The sequence below is a fragment of the Phocoena phocoena genome, chromosome 3, assembly GCF_963924675.1.
Source record: "Phocoena phocoena chromosome 3, mPhoPho1.1, whole genome shotgun sequence".
In the NCBI taxonomy this organism is placed as follows: domain Eukaryota; kingdom Metazoa; phylum Chordata; class Mammalia; order Artiodactyla; family Phocoenidae; genus Phocoena; species Phocoena phocoena.
The window spans coordinates 163,632,915-163,649,887 of NC_089221.1; the positions used below are offsets into that span (position 1 = coordinate 163,632,915).

At 55.1% G+C, this 16,973-nt stretch overlaps 1 protein-coding gene across 1 annotated transcript; it reads right to left on the reverse strand.

The window, feature by feature from the left end:
- Positions 1-1,337: 1,337 nt before the first annotated feature.
- Positions 1,338-16,574, reverse strand: MAN2B1 (mannosidase alpha class 2B member 1). Its single transcript, XM_065875440.1, has 24 exons — positions 16,397-16,574; positions 15,595-15,697; positions 15,248-15,421; positions 14,692-14,885; positions 13,940-14,072; positions 13,574-13,719; positions 13,014-13,130; positions 10,041-10,126; positions 9,836-9,956; positions 9,678-9,756; positions 9,357-9,466; positions 8,992-9,099; positions 8,592-8,708; positions 7,278-7,451; positions 6,072-6,169; positions 5,872-5,989; positions 4,238-4,356; positions 4,046-4,147; positions 3,783-3,870; positions 3,524-3,604; positions 2,870-3,097; positions 2,264-2,419; positions 2,066-2,168; positions 1,338-1,577 (listed from the first exon to the last, which is right to left on the reverse strand). The coding sequence occupies exons 1-24, from the start codon at positions 16,556-16,558 to the stop codon at positions 1,468-1,470; spliced, it is 3,027 nt and encodes a 1,008-aa protein (XP_065731512.1). The 5' UTR covers positions 16,559-16,574; the 3' UTR covers positions 1,338-1,467.
- Positions 16,575-16,973: the final 399 nt, after the last annotated feature.

A 16,973-nucleotide genomic window follows, 5' to 3' on the forward strand; every position in this document is an offset into this window, starting at 1 on the left:
TGCCACTCCTGGGGCACATTGCCTGGCCCAGCCTGATCCCTACCACCAGAGGAATATTTACAAGCAGTTTTGGTGGGCACTTCCTACGACAGGACCCGATGCAGGACAGCAGGCAGCCCTGGGGCACATGCCCCAGACTATCCTAGTCAGCTCTGCTGCCTTTCCCTTCTGGAATAAAATTTTTAAAAGTCTGGGGATGGTAGTTCCCTGGTGGTGCAGTGGTTAGGACTTGGCACATTCACTGCCCTGGCCCCGGGTTCAGTCCCTGGTCAGGAGAACTAAAATCCTGTAAGCCACACAGCATGGGTGATTGGACCCCATGCAGGATGGCAAATAGACTACGGTGCCCTCCTTGGGCCTCTCTGGTCTATCTCTCTAGGGGGAGACTTAGAAAACTTTTCAAGAGGCACATCTGCCACCTAGACCCCATCTGTGTTCTGCCCGGGGGTTGTGTCCAAGCCAACCCAGGCTCATGCCTGTTCTCCCACCAAGGGGGATGTAGAAATATTTTCTGGAGGCACATCTGAGAATCAGGGGCCCGAGCATCCAAACACTGTTCTCTACATGGCCTACAGGTGGGCTTGACATGCCCTCCCAGACTTCAGACGCCTTCAAGGGAACCACACAAGACTGTATCAACTGGAGGGCAAGTTACTTCCTTTCAACTCTAAACCTCAGGTTTCATCCCAAGGTCTCCTTTCTCTGTAACAGACTCCAGAACACACCAGAACCAGGGTATACCAGCCTCTCCACCTGTCTCCTGGGAAGCCCAAAGCTCCAGCCCACCTGTCCAAGGTCCCACTTTGGGATCTGCCTCTAAGTCTTCCTCCACCCCAAGACATCCCAGATTCCCCACCTTCAGGGCCCCAAAGTAGAGTATGGGAGGCCCTGGGGTATGTCTTGCTTCCAGGACCCAGGACAAGCCAGCACAAGCCTGCCCTTAGTGGCTTCTCAAAACAGCTGTGTCAGGGACTTCCCTGGCGGTCCAGTGGTTAGGACCCGGCGCTTTCACTACCGTGGCCCCGGGTTCAATCCCTGGTCTGGGAACTAAGATCTCACAAGCCGCAGGGCACGGCAAAAAACAAAACAAAACAAAACAAAAATACAGCTGTGTCACAGCCCTAGTGGACGGAGGAGTGAAGCAGGAGTGGAGGACAGAGTGGTAGGTGAGGTGGGGTGTGAATCGTGTAGACTCTGGCGAGAGGATTCAAACCAGCAAGTGGTCTTCCTGCAAGGCCTTGGGTCAAGGGTTTGCTGACCTTTCTGGGTCATAAATTCCACTGCCTTCAAAAAAAAAAAACAAAAAACCCACGCTCAGTTACACCTTGACCTGAGTCTTTTCTTGGTAGTGGCATTTTAATGGCTTTCCTTGGTGGTAGCAGCAGCAGCAATAAGAGAAGGGGGAGAGTTTGCCCTGCCCCTGGAGGACCCGGCTCAGGCTCTGGGGGAATCTTGCCTCCACCAGGTCTAGCTGTCCTCTTCCCATTGGACTGAGGCCAAGAAGGTACGGATTTCCATGGGCTGTAGCGTGATGGTGGTGGAGAGCAGCCGGAAAGGAGAAGGATGGGGTGTGGGGCCTGGAGGTGGAGGAGAGAAGGAGTGAGGGACGTAGACTTCCTTTGCCTTAACACCCATATGCCACCCCACACCACTCCTGTGCTCCCTGTCCTGAACACAGACATACCACCTTAAATCCATCCCCAGGGCCTCACTCACAGACCCTTCAACTGCTTCCCAGGGCCTAGATACCACCCCCAGATCCCCAAATCCCTCCCCAGTGTCTGGTCACCATCCTCACACCCACAAGCCCCACCCCAAGGACCGTCAAGCCAACGCCTGCCTCTGGAACTAGACACCGACGGAGATTCTCAAATCTTGTTCTTGGGGCTGCACTCCATTCTCAAACCCTCAAGAACTACCACTAATTTGCTGGACCCACCTCAGTCCCTTAAACCCCTAACCTAGCTCTGAACACCGACCGACTCAGGCCCTCGAGCTCTATACCTGGACCTGGTCAACATCCCCACACCTCCCACCCGGCCCCCAGCTCCGGGCAGGCCCCCACCCGTGTTTGGTGTCCACTGGAGCCTGGAGGCGTGGGCCTGGAGCTGGTTGGCCGCCAGCGTGGTCTCCCGCAGGTCGGTGATGGTGAAGGCGGAGAACAGGTCCTGCGGGCAGTGGATGGGCCGGGCTGTGTTGGGACAAAGCTGGGGTTTCCCCTCCCGCCTCTCTCCCGTCTCCTTCCCACCTCTGCCCTCCTCACCGTCAAGTCCAAGGTCACCGGCGAGCTCAGGTTGCGGCCCGAGTCCTCCCCTACGGCGAACTGGTGCTCTAAGCGCAGCAGCAGCGTCTCCGGTCCCCAGCGGGCTAATGTTAGTAGATGCACGGAAGGCGGCAGCTCTCGGCGCAGCCCCGAAAACTGCGGGAAAGTGGCGCGGGGCTAAGCCACGAGGGGCGGGACTGAATGGCGGTCAGGAGGCGGAGACCCGGCGTGGAGGGACTGGCCTTGGCCGCGGTGAGGGGGCGGGGCTTACCAGGGAGTGGCGGGGCTAACCCAGGACTGAGCCAATGAGGGAACGGGGCGGTGTCAGGTTGGGGGCACAAAGGATTTGGTCTGAGACTGAGTTAGGACGGAGAGGAAGAGTGGAGAGACCCGGCTGGAGGAGGTGAGTAGACGAGAGGGCCGGGCTGAGGCTGCCGGGGTGACGGGGCTGACCTAAGGGGACTGGACTAGCATACGTCCTCCCCAGGACGGGTAGGGGCAGGCGAGGTGGGTCCCAGTTAAGCCTAGGTAAATCCGCCCTCAACCCCGCCCCTTCCCCGCAGGCTTCCTTCGGGTCCTCTTTCTGCCGGCCCCACCGCCCCTCACCTGCGTGCGAGGGGCGACCTCGAGGCGGTAGGGGGAGCCGCCACCTCGGGCCAGCACCACCTGTGGGGCCAGGACCTCCTTCTCCGCCTGTAACCGGTGCCCGGCGGCCGCGGTCCGGGCCTTGTCCAGCAGCACGAGGTGGCGCCCTCGCACCCAAAGCCCCGACCCCTCCTCCAGCAACGGCTCCCCTACTCCGCGTGCATCGTCTCTCAGCAGCCTTCTGTGCACCTGCGGGGAGAGTGGCCAGGAGAGGGTGAGGGTCCTTCTAGCCAATTTCTGGGCCAGAAATTGGGCAAAAGCAAGTGGGAATTTCAAGAAAAATTGAAGATTGGGGTGGAACGGATGAGGACGAATGTCTGGCAGGGGGTCCCCAGTATAAGTGGGGATCCGACCTAACAAGGTACTAGGACAGCGGGAGGTAAGGATCTAATGGGGGCGTGGATAGGGCAAATCAGGGCCTGGAGGGGAGGCTTGGGTAAGGGTTGGATAAAAGCACGGAGTAAATATCTCACATAGGAATGGAGGGCTCCGCTTAGCGGGGACCACAAACGGAGGGGTGCACCTAGCAACAGAAACTGGCTTCAAGGTCCTGCAGGGGGCCAGGGAGGGAACTGGTAGGAGGACCCTGATTTAGATGGGGCTCGGACCACTCACCATGAGCTCTAAGGAGCCATCACTCAGGCTACTGCCCCCCTGGGAGCGGTCAGTCAACACAGTCAGCTGCATGTTCCCATCCTGGGGGGCAAGGGGTGAGTGAGGGGCTGCACTGCTGGCCAGCCCTGGCCCCCAGGCAGGCCCCACAAGGATGGTGGAGACTGCTGAGAACAGTTGGGAGATGTTAAGAATGAGAGATAACCCCTGCTCTGTAAAGGGGTGTCAGGAAGATGTGGGGAGCAGGATGGGGGATGGGTACCGTGATGTAAATGCGACTGTTAACTGGATAGTAGTTTCCCGCCACTGGCTCAGTCTGGTTCAGCTTCCAGGTGAGTCGATAATCCCGCCTGGGGTGGGGTGGGATTTGATCAGGCCCGGGTCTGGCTCCCCTTCCCCGCTCACCCACTCCTCACTCCCCCTTCACCCTCTCCCTCCCACACTCATTAGGATCAGCAGGTGCCCCCACTGGCCCTGGGCCCCAAAAGACCACAGACCACCCCTCAGTGCCCCCAATCACCCCACCTCCTCTCCAGGATCTCCCGGCCATTGCTGTCAGTGTAGAAGAGTCCGTCTGTCTCCAGCACAGTGTCAAAGCGACTGATGACCTCCTTCCCCCAGCCATCACTATACCCAATGGGATGGCAAGGTGGTGAGCCTCACTTTAACTCCACTCTGCCCTTCGCTCAGCCCCCACTCCCAGCCTCCACCACTCACCCCACAGGTATTGGCCCCACCGTCCACTCCAGCTCCAGGTGCCGCTGTCCCGGGTACAGACGAACCACCTGAGAACACCAGGCTGAGAAGTTCTGGTGCACTTCCTGCACCAAGGCTGTCTGCAAGCACATGGGGGTGAAGGGCAGGTGTAAGCGTGGAGCTGAGCAGAGGTAAGCCCTGCAAATGTCCACCCCTGCTGTGAAGCTCATAAAGGCCTACATCAGGGTCAACCCCACTGATAGCTTGGGAGCCCCACCCACCTCCCCCACCTGCCTAGGTGTGATGCCCACACTTTGTACCGCAGTCATAGCCATGTAAATTTTGAGTTTGGCATACATGCTTGCTGCCCATCATTACCCTATCTCCCCTCCTTAGAACAGGATTCTAGCTTAGCACATGGCTACTGGGAATAGACTGTACTGTTTCGTCTTCCCTGAGGTTCTGAGTAGCTGTGTGACCATGTTTGGCTCAGTCAAAGTGGTGTGAACAATGTTCCTTGCCCCTTTCCCTCTTCCACTGGCTCAAATGCAAATGTGATGGCTGGAGCTTGAGCAGCCATCTTGGGCCATGAGGTGGAAGCTGAATGCTAAGGAGGGTAGAGCAATAAGATAGAAGACTAGGGCTTCCCTGGTGGCACAGTGGTTAAGAATCTGCCTGCCAATTCAGGGGACATGGGTTCGAGCCCTGGTCCAGGAAGATCCCACATGCCACAGAGCAACTAAGCCCGTGTGCCACAACTACTGAAGCCCGCGCGCCTAGAGTCCATGCTCCACAACAAGAGAAGCCGCCACAATGAGAAGCCTGCGCGCCGTAATGAAGAGTAGCCCCCCCCTCCGCAACTAGAGAAAAAGCCCGCACGCAGCAATGAAGACCCAAAGCAGCCAAAAATTTTTAAAAATTTAAAAATAAAAAACAATAGAAGACTAGATGACTACTGAACCATCCCACCTGCCCGGACTTTCTGTTAGATGGAAAGAAACTTCCATCTTGTTTTAGGCATGGTTAATTTGGGTAACCCTGTTACAGGAAGCAAAACTATATCCTCATACAGTGACCCAGGTATGCAGGTGTTCACCTCAAGGAGAATCATGTCAATTGTGAGGCTTTCCATTACCTGCCCCATTCCCACCCTAAGAGGAAACCTCAACGAGAGGCCCCAAGAAACCCCACAAGCCTGAGCCCCTGTTCCCAGCCAGATGCACCCTCAAATATCCACCCTAAGTCAGAATCACCCAAGCCCTATCCAAGTGTGAACCTTTAAATGTCCACCCCAGATAAAATCCCCTCCTACCACAGATCCTTGGTGAAATCTGCAAGCAGTTACCCCTGGCTCTCCCTATCTGTTGGCCAAATGGGAGCATCCCACCCCCAATTTCAAAAGCTAAGTATAATCTTGACATTCACAACAGATGTGAATGCCTTTCTATGTGCTTCCATGGCGTGACTGTCACACAACCAGCCATGAATATCAACCCTGTGGGAGGATCCTCAAGTATTCCCCTCGGGTCTTAGCCTTCTTATTTGTTGGAGATGTAAATCCTCCCCTCACTGCACACATGGCACACCACCCTCCACACACACACCCCTCACATGCCCCATCCCCAAGTGCCCACTCATCAGTCTTAACCCCTTACCTTCACAAGGCGGGTTTGAGCCCAGTGGCTCACAAGCAGTGGTTGCTGTCGGTTGGGTCTGAAGATGTAGGCACCTGAGACCTGGGAGCTTAGACTGTTGCCTGTACTGGCGTTGTACCTGGGGCCAGGGCAGGTGAGAGTCAGGCAAGGGACCCCAGCTCTGCTCACACCTGTTCCCTGACCTGGTGGTCCTCCCTCACCAGTAGAAGGCTTGGCGAACAGGCAGCCGGAGGTTCTGGTCCAGGTTCTCCAACTCCATCAAGAGCCCTGAGTCAGGGTCAAACCTAGCCCGGATGTACTGGGGAGAAATGGGTGGACAGACATTAATGACCATCGCTTCAGCCAACGGCAGCTTCATCCTTCCTGGGGCTCAGGAGGAAACCCTGGAGTCACCCACCCTTCCCTCCTCTCTCTCTCACTCCTCACCTCTGACTCTTTTAGCAAATCTGAACAGCTCCACTTTCTACCTTACCCTCAATCTGACCACTTCTCACCACCTCAATGGCATTCCTGGGCTGCAGCCAACCCCTTCCTGATCTCCCACCTTCCGTGCTCGCTCCCCAGTCTTTTCCCCCCATAACTGCCAAAAGGTGCCTGTAACACCAGAAGTGAGATCACAGCCCATCTGCTCGGGACCCAGGCTGCTTATGCAACTGACAGAGGAACCACAGTGCCAGGACCCACAAGATTTTTAGGGCCCATGGAAAGGTATAAATCTCTATTTCTTTTAGGTTCAGAAGAAAACCTGAATGAAATAATAATGAATATATTATATTGAATTCTGCATGGTTAATATTCATGTTAATATCCATACTATCATGAAATATAATTAACATATTTTTATGGAAGGAGGGACCCACAAAGGCCAAAGTGCTAGGACCCACAAGAGTCTTAATGCAACCCTGTTTCTCCCATGGTTCCTTCACAGTAAAAGCCAGAGTCCTCCCCTCAGCCTTCCCTTAAGGCTCACATGATCTGACCTATCACCTCCACCCCAACACCCTGTTTCAGCCACACTGAGTGTTCTTTGAACACCCAACACCTGCCTACTTGAGGGCTTTTGTGTCTGCTGCTCCCTACCTGACTGGATCCCTCTTCCCCCAAATGGCCACACAGCTCCCTCCCCCAAGTCTCTGACATGCCTCACTTAATTTGCAAAACCCTACCTCCATCAGCTCTGACATTTCTGTCAAGTGTCACCCATGATTACACTGGGTCCTCATAACAGCCCCAGGAGAGGACACTGAGGCTCAAAGGAAGACAGTCACTCACTTGAGGACACACAATGGGGGGCTGATGATGCTAGACCATGAACCTAAGACCCACTGACCCAGGGTCCATGTGGCTTACTGCCACATCTCAGATTTGTCACCCAGGAATGGAAGGGGATATGAATAGGGTCTCACCTCATTCTGGATGACCAAGACACGAGACCAGGGCTTCTGGGATCTGGGATGGTGGATGTAGGCCTGGGGGCTTTGGCCAGGCACCTGGGTTACTGAGTAGATGCTGAAGCCCAAGGCAGGCACTGAGGCTGAGAAAAGCAGCTCTTGACTGTCTGAGCTGGGAATCATCACCACCTCGGGTAAGGGAGGATGGAAACCAAGTCAAGAAGCTGTCGAGTACACATACAAAGCCACACCACACATACAGGGAGGGGTCAAACTTGAGGAAGGGAAAGAGTTCCAGGATGGGGAGAGGAAATTTAGGAGTTGGGCAGAAGGGATGCGAGTGTCAGAAATGCTGAGTTAAAGATTGCAAAGAGGGAATTTCCTGGCAGTCTAGTGGTTAGGACTCTGTGCTTCCACTGCAGAGGGCACATGGGTTCGATCTGTGATTGGGGAACGAAGATCCTGCAAGCTGCATGGCCAAAAAAAAAAAAACGATTGCAAAGATTCATAAGGTGGGAAAAATCCACTAGGAGGGTGGAGCTACTGTGGGAAGTGGGAGAAATGAGGGAGTAAATTCAGGAAGAGATCCTTGACACAGGGGAGGGAGGGAAAGACAGATTCTTGGGGGAGGAAGAGGTTAGTGGGAAGAGGCCTTCCAGGATGAGGGGACTATTCATAAACAGGAAATTTTTTCACGGGGAGATATTTAAAAGGGGAAGAGGGCTTCCCTGTGGCGCAGTGGTTAAGAATCTGCCTGCCAATGCAGGGGACACGGGTTCAAGCCCTGGTCCGGGAAGATCCCACATGCTGCAGAGCAACTAAGCCCGTGCGCCACAACTACTGAGCCCGCGTGCCACGACTACTTTAGCCCACGCGCCTAGAGCCTGTGCTCCGCAACGAGAAAACCACCGCAATGAGAAGCCCCCACACCACAACAAAGAATAGCCCCCGCTCGCCGCAACTAGAGAAAGCCCACGTGCAGCAACAAAGACCCAACGCAGCCAAAAATAAATAAATAAAATACATTTTTTAAAAGGGGGGGGGAAGATACTCATGAGAGGGGGTAATGTTCCCAAGGGGGTGTGATATTAAGGGGTAGAGGAGGAAGATATTCAGAAGAAGAGACAGTAATGGGCAGAAGGTATCCATGGAGGGGGAGGTATCCAAGAGAGGGAGGTGTCCATGGAAGGAGAGATCCATGGAGGGAAATAAACCTGGGGGAAGTGTCCATGGGGCGAAGGGAGAAATGCCCATGGCGGGAGGTTTCCAAGGGGTTAGGTATTCATGGGTTGTGGTATTCAGGGAAAAATATTTGTCGAGTGGCCTTACATCGCTGGGCACAACTGTGCCACTGGGGTCCCTCACGAGAAAAACGTGTTTGCTGACAGGCAGCCGCACCATCCAATCCACCTTCCGCCCCAAGGGGTTATAAATGGTCACCTGGAACTGGGGTGGGAGGATCAGAGCAGGCATGGGTCACAATACGCCTTCTGCAAACCCACTCACCATGTGCAGCAACGTCCCTGGGTGATTCAAACCCCCAAGTGGTGCACTGGTCTCTGTCCTGCCGCAGCTTCACTGAGCCCCCAGTGATCTCGCCCCAGAGTGATTAGCAACCCGCTGAGGCCTCGAGAGCCCATCAGCCCCGCCTCCTTTCCGCGCTGCCGTCCCACCCACCACCCACCGGACGGTCCCCCGGCCCCGCCCCTCCCCGTCCAGGCCGCCTCACGCTCTCTGAGGTCTGGGTGAGCGGACAAACGCTGATGTTGAGCTTGCGACAGAACATGAAGTCCTCCTTGGAGCCACTGAGCCGCGCCAGCGCATTGCTCAAGAGAACCTGGGGAGGCGCGTAAAGTGGAAGGTATGCTCCGGCCTCCAAGCGCGTCTCCTCCTCGCCGCCCCGCCCCCAGCCTCACCCCTGCCTTCTCCGCCCCTCCCATCCCAGGACCCGCCCCTCCTTCCACAAGCCCCGCCCCACGAGCCCTTCCAGACACCACTCCGCTGTTTTCGACCACGCCCCGTACTGGCCCCGCCCCTTCTGCTCCAGGGCCTGCCCCTTCCTGTCTCCGCCTCTCCCAGGCTCCGCCCCCGCACCTCGCAAGGCCCCCAGCCTTCGGCAAGTTGGCGAGCGTAGTCATTGGCCACGTGCTGGCGGGAGGTGCCGCTGACCGCATCGTGGTGCTGGAGGACGGCCATCGCCTCATCTGCAGGCAGATGGTGAGCCGGGTGGGGTCTCCGCAGGACTCTCGGCCCCCGACCCCAAGGAGACGTGAAAAGTCATGTGCTGGCAGGCTGGGTTCTTAGGGGCTTTAAGAAGGGACTCGAAAAAAAAAAAAGAAGGGACTCGAGGGGGCAGTGGAGGTCTGGAGTCCAGCTTCAGCCTCGCCCCCGTCCCCTCACCCACTGGACACCTACTGAGGGGTGCACTGTCTCCGGAACCATAGGGTCCCACGTTGGCTGCCGGACCTGCCAGCGCCTCCAGCTGGTTGCACACCTGTAGAGCAGGGGGTATGTTGGGGCACCAGGTCTGTCAGGACCCCTGAGCCACCCCCTTGAGCCTGGCGCCCACCTACCTGCAGGAAGTTGTAGCTGAGGCGCTCATAGCGTTTGAGGGCAGGCCGGCTGGAAAAGTAACCGGTCCAGAACATGTGGGGGCCGTCGGCGTAAGGGAAGAAGTCATCCTCTTTCAGCGACCTGCAACGGCAGCAGCATTGAGGGAAGGGTCATGACCCACAGGGCATGCCACCCATCCCCAGGCTCCCCAGTCCCCCCAAATACCAGGTGAGGTTGGCCTTGTTCAGCTGCCAGAGATAACAGGCTGGAGTGGAGTAGAGAACATTGACGCGGCTCCCATTGGCCTGTTGCTGCGGGGAGGTGTCAGTGTGTGAGCTCAGGAGCCCGGGGAGGGGGGGACCCACAAGTGTGCACAAACTTACACACACACGTGCACACATTCATGCATCCAGTCGGTTTAGATTCTCTTTCTTAATACACAGTTTGAGTGCAAACCAATGGCCAAGTGTGAAAATGAATGTTGGACGAAGCTAAATATTACCAGCCTGGAAAGAATTTCAGGGATGCAAGAATAAACCTGAGATTTTACTAAACTTTAAATAATTCCAATTTTATTATTTAAAACTTTCATGGAAAAACTAAATATGACATTATAGGACAGGAATAACAACTCCTCAGCACTGTAAGGTTATTGCCAGATGACACAACTGTTATAATGAATGGAGGCTCACTTTCAACTGAGGGAGGTGGAGGAACAAGAAGGTGACCTCCGTGAGTTAAAGGATGTTTGTTCTGCTCGAGTTGTGTCCCCAGTGCCTCGTACACAGTAGGTGCTCAATAGACACTTGAATGACCTAGAGAATATTATACTTAGTGAAGTCAGAGAAAGACATACTATATGATATCACTTATATGTGGAATCTGAAAAATAATACAAAGGAATCTATGTACAAAACAGAAACAGACTCACGGACATAGAGAACAAACTTATGGTTACCTAAGGGGAAAGGGAGGGGAGGAGAGATAAATTAGGAGTATAGGATTGACAGATATAATCTACTACACATAAAGTACATAAGCAACAAGGATTTACTGTATAACACAGGGAATTATATTCGACATCTTATAATAACCTATAATAGAAAATAACCTGAAAAATTATATATAACTGAATCACTTTGCTGTACACCTGAAACTAATACAATATTTGTAATACAATACGATATTGTAAATCAACTATACTTTAATTTTAAAAATAAAACAAACACTTGAGTGAATGAAGAGAAGTGCATAGGACTACATGCCTTTATGTGCAAACACACATTTACACCCCTGAACACACACTCATGTACAGATTTACATACACACACACTGCGTTCACTGAGCAAACGATCACTTGATTCTGCAGCATGCTCAGGACTGTGGACACAATTTACAACCAAAGGCTCGCCCTGCTCTCACGGTATTCACAGCCAAGTGCAGAGGAGAGAAACTGCACAGATAGTCAGCTGGTTACAGTCAGCCTAGATGTATCATCACAGGTATTTGTGGGGACTCCTGTGAGCACAGAGGAAAGAGCAAGAGCTCGGCTGGGGCCCGGTGAAGGCTTCCTAGAGAAGCAACACCAGTTGCAACTGGTGTCTTAAGCAGCAGAAGATTTTCAGCCCCAAATAATAATAATAAACAACCGTAATACTTATTATTTACCTGGCACTGGTCTACTGGTCTATGCAAATGAACTCATTAAACTTTCATCAATAGCCCTGTCAGCTGGGAACCACCATTATGCCCATTTCCTAGATAAGAAAATTGAGGCACTGACTGCTTAAGAACATTCCTCAAGGTCACAGAGCCAGTAAGTGGCAAAACCAGGATTTGAACCAAGGAACTCCATTTCCAGTAAAATGGAGTGTGTGAAGGAGCAGGCAGGAGAAAAACCAAAAGAGTGTGATCTTCCGGCAGCCCAGGAACATGGTATTTGCGGGAGGAAGTAGTCAAGGTGTTGAAGCCTCCTCAGGGACCAGGGGCTTGGGGAGGAGTGGGAAATGTCTTCTGGAAGGCCCTTGATTACGTTACTGAGAGCTGTTTTTGGTGAAACAGCGATGCAGGGAGCGCGTGGAAGGTGAGGACATTAAAGACTGTGCCAGGGCTTCCCTGGTGGCACAGTGGTTTAGAATCTGCCTGCCAATGCAGGGGACACAGGTTTGAGCCCTGGTCCAGGAAGATCCCACATGCCGTGGAGTAGCTAAGCCCATGCGCCACAACTACTGAGCCTGAGCTCTAGAGCCTGCAAGCCACAACTACTGAGCCCATGTGCCACAACTACTGAAGCCTGTGCGCCTAGAGCCCATGCTCCGCAGCAAGAGAAGCCACGACAATGAGAAGCCCGCGCACTGCAACGAGGAGTAGCCCCCACTCGCTGCAACTAGAGAAAGTCCACGCACGGCAATGAAGACGCAACATAGCCAAAAATAAATTAATAAATAAATAAATTTTTAAAAAAAATAAAAATAAAAAAGACTGTGCCAGTAGACAACTCCGGGGATGAAATGATGGGGGAGGGGAGACGAGGTTCTGTGCTGATGGGAGAGTGAATGCCTGCCCACACAGCCACAGGCCATTTACAGAGGCCACATCGATACATCCACGGTAGACAGAATAATGGCCACCAAAAGATGTCCATGTCCTAATCCCCAGAACCTGTAACTATGTTAGGTTACATGGCAAAAGGGAATTAAGCCTGCAGAATTAAGGCTGTTAATCAGCTGACCTTAAACTAGAGAGATTATCCTGGATTATCTAGTGTGTCCAATGTAATCACAAGGGTCTCTAAAAGTTGAAGAGGGAGGAGAAAGAAGTGAGAGTGAGAAAAAGAGATGTAACACCAGAGGCAGGGTCAGAGAGCTGCTGTGTTGCCGGCTTTGAAGATGGAGGAGGGGGCCATGAGCCAAGGAAAGTGGGCAGCCTCTAGAAGCTGGACAAGGCAAGGAGACTTTTCCCTAGAGCTTTCAGAAGGAACGCAGCCTGCTGACATCTTGATTTTAGCCCAGTGAGACCCATGTCAGACTTGTGACCTACAGAACTGTAAGATAACATGATTTCTGTTGTTTTAAGCCACTAAGTTTGTGGTAATTTGTTAAAGCAGCCATAGAAAACTAAGATAGCACCCATAGATAATGTACGTGACCCAAGGCCCAGGGATACAAGCACAGGTGCCCATGGGGTAGGCACACTCACCTGGGCATTGACCAGCTGGATGAGCTTGTCAAGGTTCTTGAACCACATGTTGGCATTCTCATACTGGAAGTCTGAGCCCATGGTCATCACAGTGTGGTTGGTGCGGTAGTGCTGGCCCTATAGGTGGGATGGGGGGGTGTCCTCAGGCCAGGGTGTCCTGGGCCACCCCTGTGGACAGCTGTGTCTTGATATATACGTGGTCAAGAATGTGGGCGCAGAGGCATGGGGGGGGCAGGGGTGGAAGTGTGTCACGTGAGAGCAGAGGGACATAACAGAAAAATAGCCACAAGCTGTTGGGTAATTCTCTTGGGCTCACCACCCAGACGTGGGTACTGAGGCACCGTGCCATGCTGTCTCATGATCATGGCGGAGGTGTGCAGTGGTGAAGGGGTCCGCATTTCTAGTCAGGAACACACACAAATCCAGGAGGAGGGCATAGTGGTGGTGAAAGGAACACTACCTTCCTCCGAGGATGGTGAGGAGGCGCTAGGGATTGCCTGGGCCGGTGGAAGGGCCCCGTGCATGTACACCAGAGGAACAGGTTCTGGGTACCAGGTTACCTGGGCAGTGGCCAACTGCAGGAAGTAATGGACCAGGTCCTTGGCGTTGTACTCAGGGCTGAGTGGGTCCTCCACAAAGGGCCTGTCGGCACACAGCGTGTCCCAGCACAGACCATCCGGTGGGTTGTAAATGTTGGGGAGCACACCTGTGGGCCGCACCAGGCTCAGGGGTGGCCCCACCCCCTAGACCTGCCAGGCCCCACAGGGGACGGACTTCAGAATTTGCAGGGCCCAGTGCAAAGTGCAAATGCTGGGCCCTTGTTCCTAAATTATTAAGAATTTCAAGACAATGACAGCTGGCTATAAAATCAAGCCCAGGGCCCTTCTGAGCGTGGGGGCGGCCCTCTCCCCACTCCATCCCCTTACTGGTGAAGAGGTCCGCGGCGGGGGGCTTCAGGCTGGCGCTGGCCCGCCACACCTGCTCCATTTCCATCTTCTCCTTCCGCGCGCTCTTGTCTTGATAATCCAGGCGTCCAAAGAAGAAGCCGTCAAAACCCATCTGGAGGTGGGGCAGGATGAAGAGCGGGATGGGAGAGCAGGAGAGGGCAGGATAAATAAGGGCCTAGCCCTCTCCTCACCAACCGCCACCCCTTCAGAGCACAGATAGAAAAACCAGGTCTAAAACCAGGGAGGCCCTCCAATTCATTTTGAACTTGGGGAGGGTCGGAAGTCCTGCGGGAGCGCCGGGAGGGAGCTGGTCCAACGCTAGAACCCACCTCCGCCTTCCGCAGCCTAAGCACGGGAAGGAGGCGGGGTCATGGCACAGGTAATGAAGCCGGCTGCAAAACGGCAGGCCATCGCCTGCCACCCCACTTGGGGAGGAGCCAGGATCAGAGCAGACGGGGTGGGGTCGGGGAGGGGGGGAGGAGCCAGCTGGACATGAGGGTGCGGTGGTGGTGGGGGGCGGTCAGCCTAGGCTGGGGCAGAGAAGGGTCAAGGTCAGAGCAGAAAAGGAATGGGATTCACAGGTCACCCAAGAGGCAGGGTCTCAAGGGGCCAGAGGGCCAGGGGCAGGGCCTGGTCTGAGTGAACTTTCAGGGAAGGGAGGGGCGGGCTCGAGTGACCGGGGGAGGAGTCAGAGGGAATGAAGGGGCTGGCCCAAGAGGCCAGGAAAAGACCTGCGCAAACAGCGAGGCCTGCTCCCTAGAGTGGCCGAAGGGGTCGATGTGCCAGGCCACACGGGGGCGCCCGTCGCTGCCAAACGTGTCCTCCAGGAAGCGCAGCCCGAGTGTCATCTGGTCGATGATGGCTCCATAGTGGGTGGCCGCCTCATCGTTCATCACCCAGCCACCATTGGCAAACTCTAGGCGTCCTGTGCCGGGAGGGGCAAAGTCCAAGTCAGCTGTCAGGGCCAGGAGTGGGGCCGGGGTTGGTGATGCCGGGGACGAGAAGACCTGCCTGCATGCCCAGGCCTGAGAGGCGAAGAGGGGTCACTCCCAGGCCAGTGTAGAGAGATACTGAACAGAAGCCCTCCTGGCATGGCAGGCTTTCCAGAGGATTCACTGGAGGTGGGGCCTTAGAGGATGCACAGGAGTTCTCCAAATACAGAGAAATTCCAGGCAGGTGCAGCCACATACAGGCAGCACTTGGTATGATAAAAATCTCAGAAGCCAGAGTAGTAGAAACAGAAGCTGGGCTGGGTTTCCTCTTTTCACTTCCTTAGGGCAGCCTCACCCTGTCGCACCAGGTCCCGCACGATTTCCTGCGTTGCATTTGTCTGCTGTCGCCACCAACGGGAGAAGAAAGCGATTTCCACATAGATGAAGCGGCGGGTGGGCTCCGCCAGCAGGGAAGAGATGACCGAGTCTAGGATGTACTGCACGCCCGCGTGCTGGACATCATTCTTGACTATGGGAATAGGGATCAGGCAGTCAGGGACCAGCAAGCCAAGGGGCATAATCCTAGACACAGGAGCCCAAGCTGGGTATTGCCCCCACCCTAATGTCCAGGGCTGAAAAAGAATTCGAGGGGCTCCGAGGGGCCATGGGAGTCCTGGGGGTCAGTCCCCCCCCTCTACTCACTGCCGTAGAAGTACTGGTCCACCGTCTTGAGCCAGCCCACGTCATCATGTGTGTGGGCCACCAGGTGCACATTCAGCATGTCCGGCTCCACCTTGGGGCATGTCTGCCCAGGGACCCCAAACACAACACACATACCCTGTCAGTAACCCCAAGGTTAAGAGGCAGGCTGCAGTGGGGCGTTGGGGAGGACATAAGGTGAGCCTTGATTTAGAGGCCAGTGACTCAGGTGGGGCCAGGCCCTCCCAGGGAGGACACACATAGTTGTGTCACAGATGCAACTCCCACCTGACACAACTTCTCAGAGCACCTCTCATTCACACCCTGTGGAAATAGTAATAGTAGCTAATGTTTATTAAGCATTTGGAAATACCAAGCAGTCAGCCTGCGGGGTGGGGGCGATATTATCTCCAGTTTTCAGATGAGAACACTGAGGATCAGAGAGGTGAAGTGACTTGGCCAAGATCACGCAGCCAGGAAGTGGAGGAGCCAAGCTAGAACTTCAGGCAGCTGACTCCCAGCTCTCCACCAGTCTTCGCCACACACACAGCTGCTCGCCCGCTCACGTCCAGCTACACAGGTAAATGCGTGCAAAGTCCAGAAGCAAGGGATGCAGCCACAGACAGCCCCATTCTCAGACACGCACAGCCAGACTTCTCAATGACACAAAGCATGCACTCAGACCACACTGCCATACTAGCAACCATCCACTAGGCGCCCACAAAACAGACCCACCCACACCTCCGGACCCTACTGGAGGCTTCACTCTGGCTCTTGTACATTTCCGCTCGCTGGCCGCGCTCACCTGGTATCCCGCGGCCCAAGCGCTGGGCGTCGCCAGCAACAACAAAAAGAGAAAGGAGAGAGGCGGGAGCGGTGGCCACAGCGCCCAAGAGGTTGTCCGGGACCCCGCCGCGCCCCGGCCGCCGCCAGCGCGGACCCCCGAAGACTGCGTGTCAGCGGCCATGGCTCTAATACCGCCGCCGCAGGCGCCGCAGGCGCCGCCGCCTCCGCCTCTGCCTCCGCCTCCCGGGGGTTCCCGGGCCTGGCTGGGGCCGGGTAAACGCCCCGCCTCCAGAACCCGGCTTGGCCAATGGGCACCGGAGGGGCGGGGCTAGGGAGTGGCCCGGCGCGTCACGAGACCAAGGAAGTAGCTCTGGGTACCGCTGGGGACAATGCGGGCGCAAGGAGGCGATGGGCGCGTCCGACTCTCGGGGTGCTGGTTCGGCCAGACGAGCCTTTAGCCTCTCGTGGCCTCTGTGTGGCCTCCATGTAGACTTCGAGTGCCCTTTTGTTCCCCCTGGGCGCAGAGGTCTCAGATTTTCCTACGGATGCTGTGTTTGCCTTGGAGGTAGAGTATATGCCTAGGATCCTAGGGTATT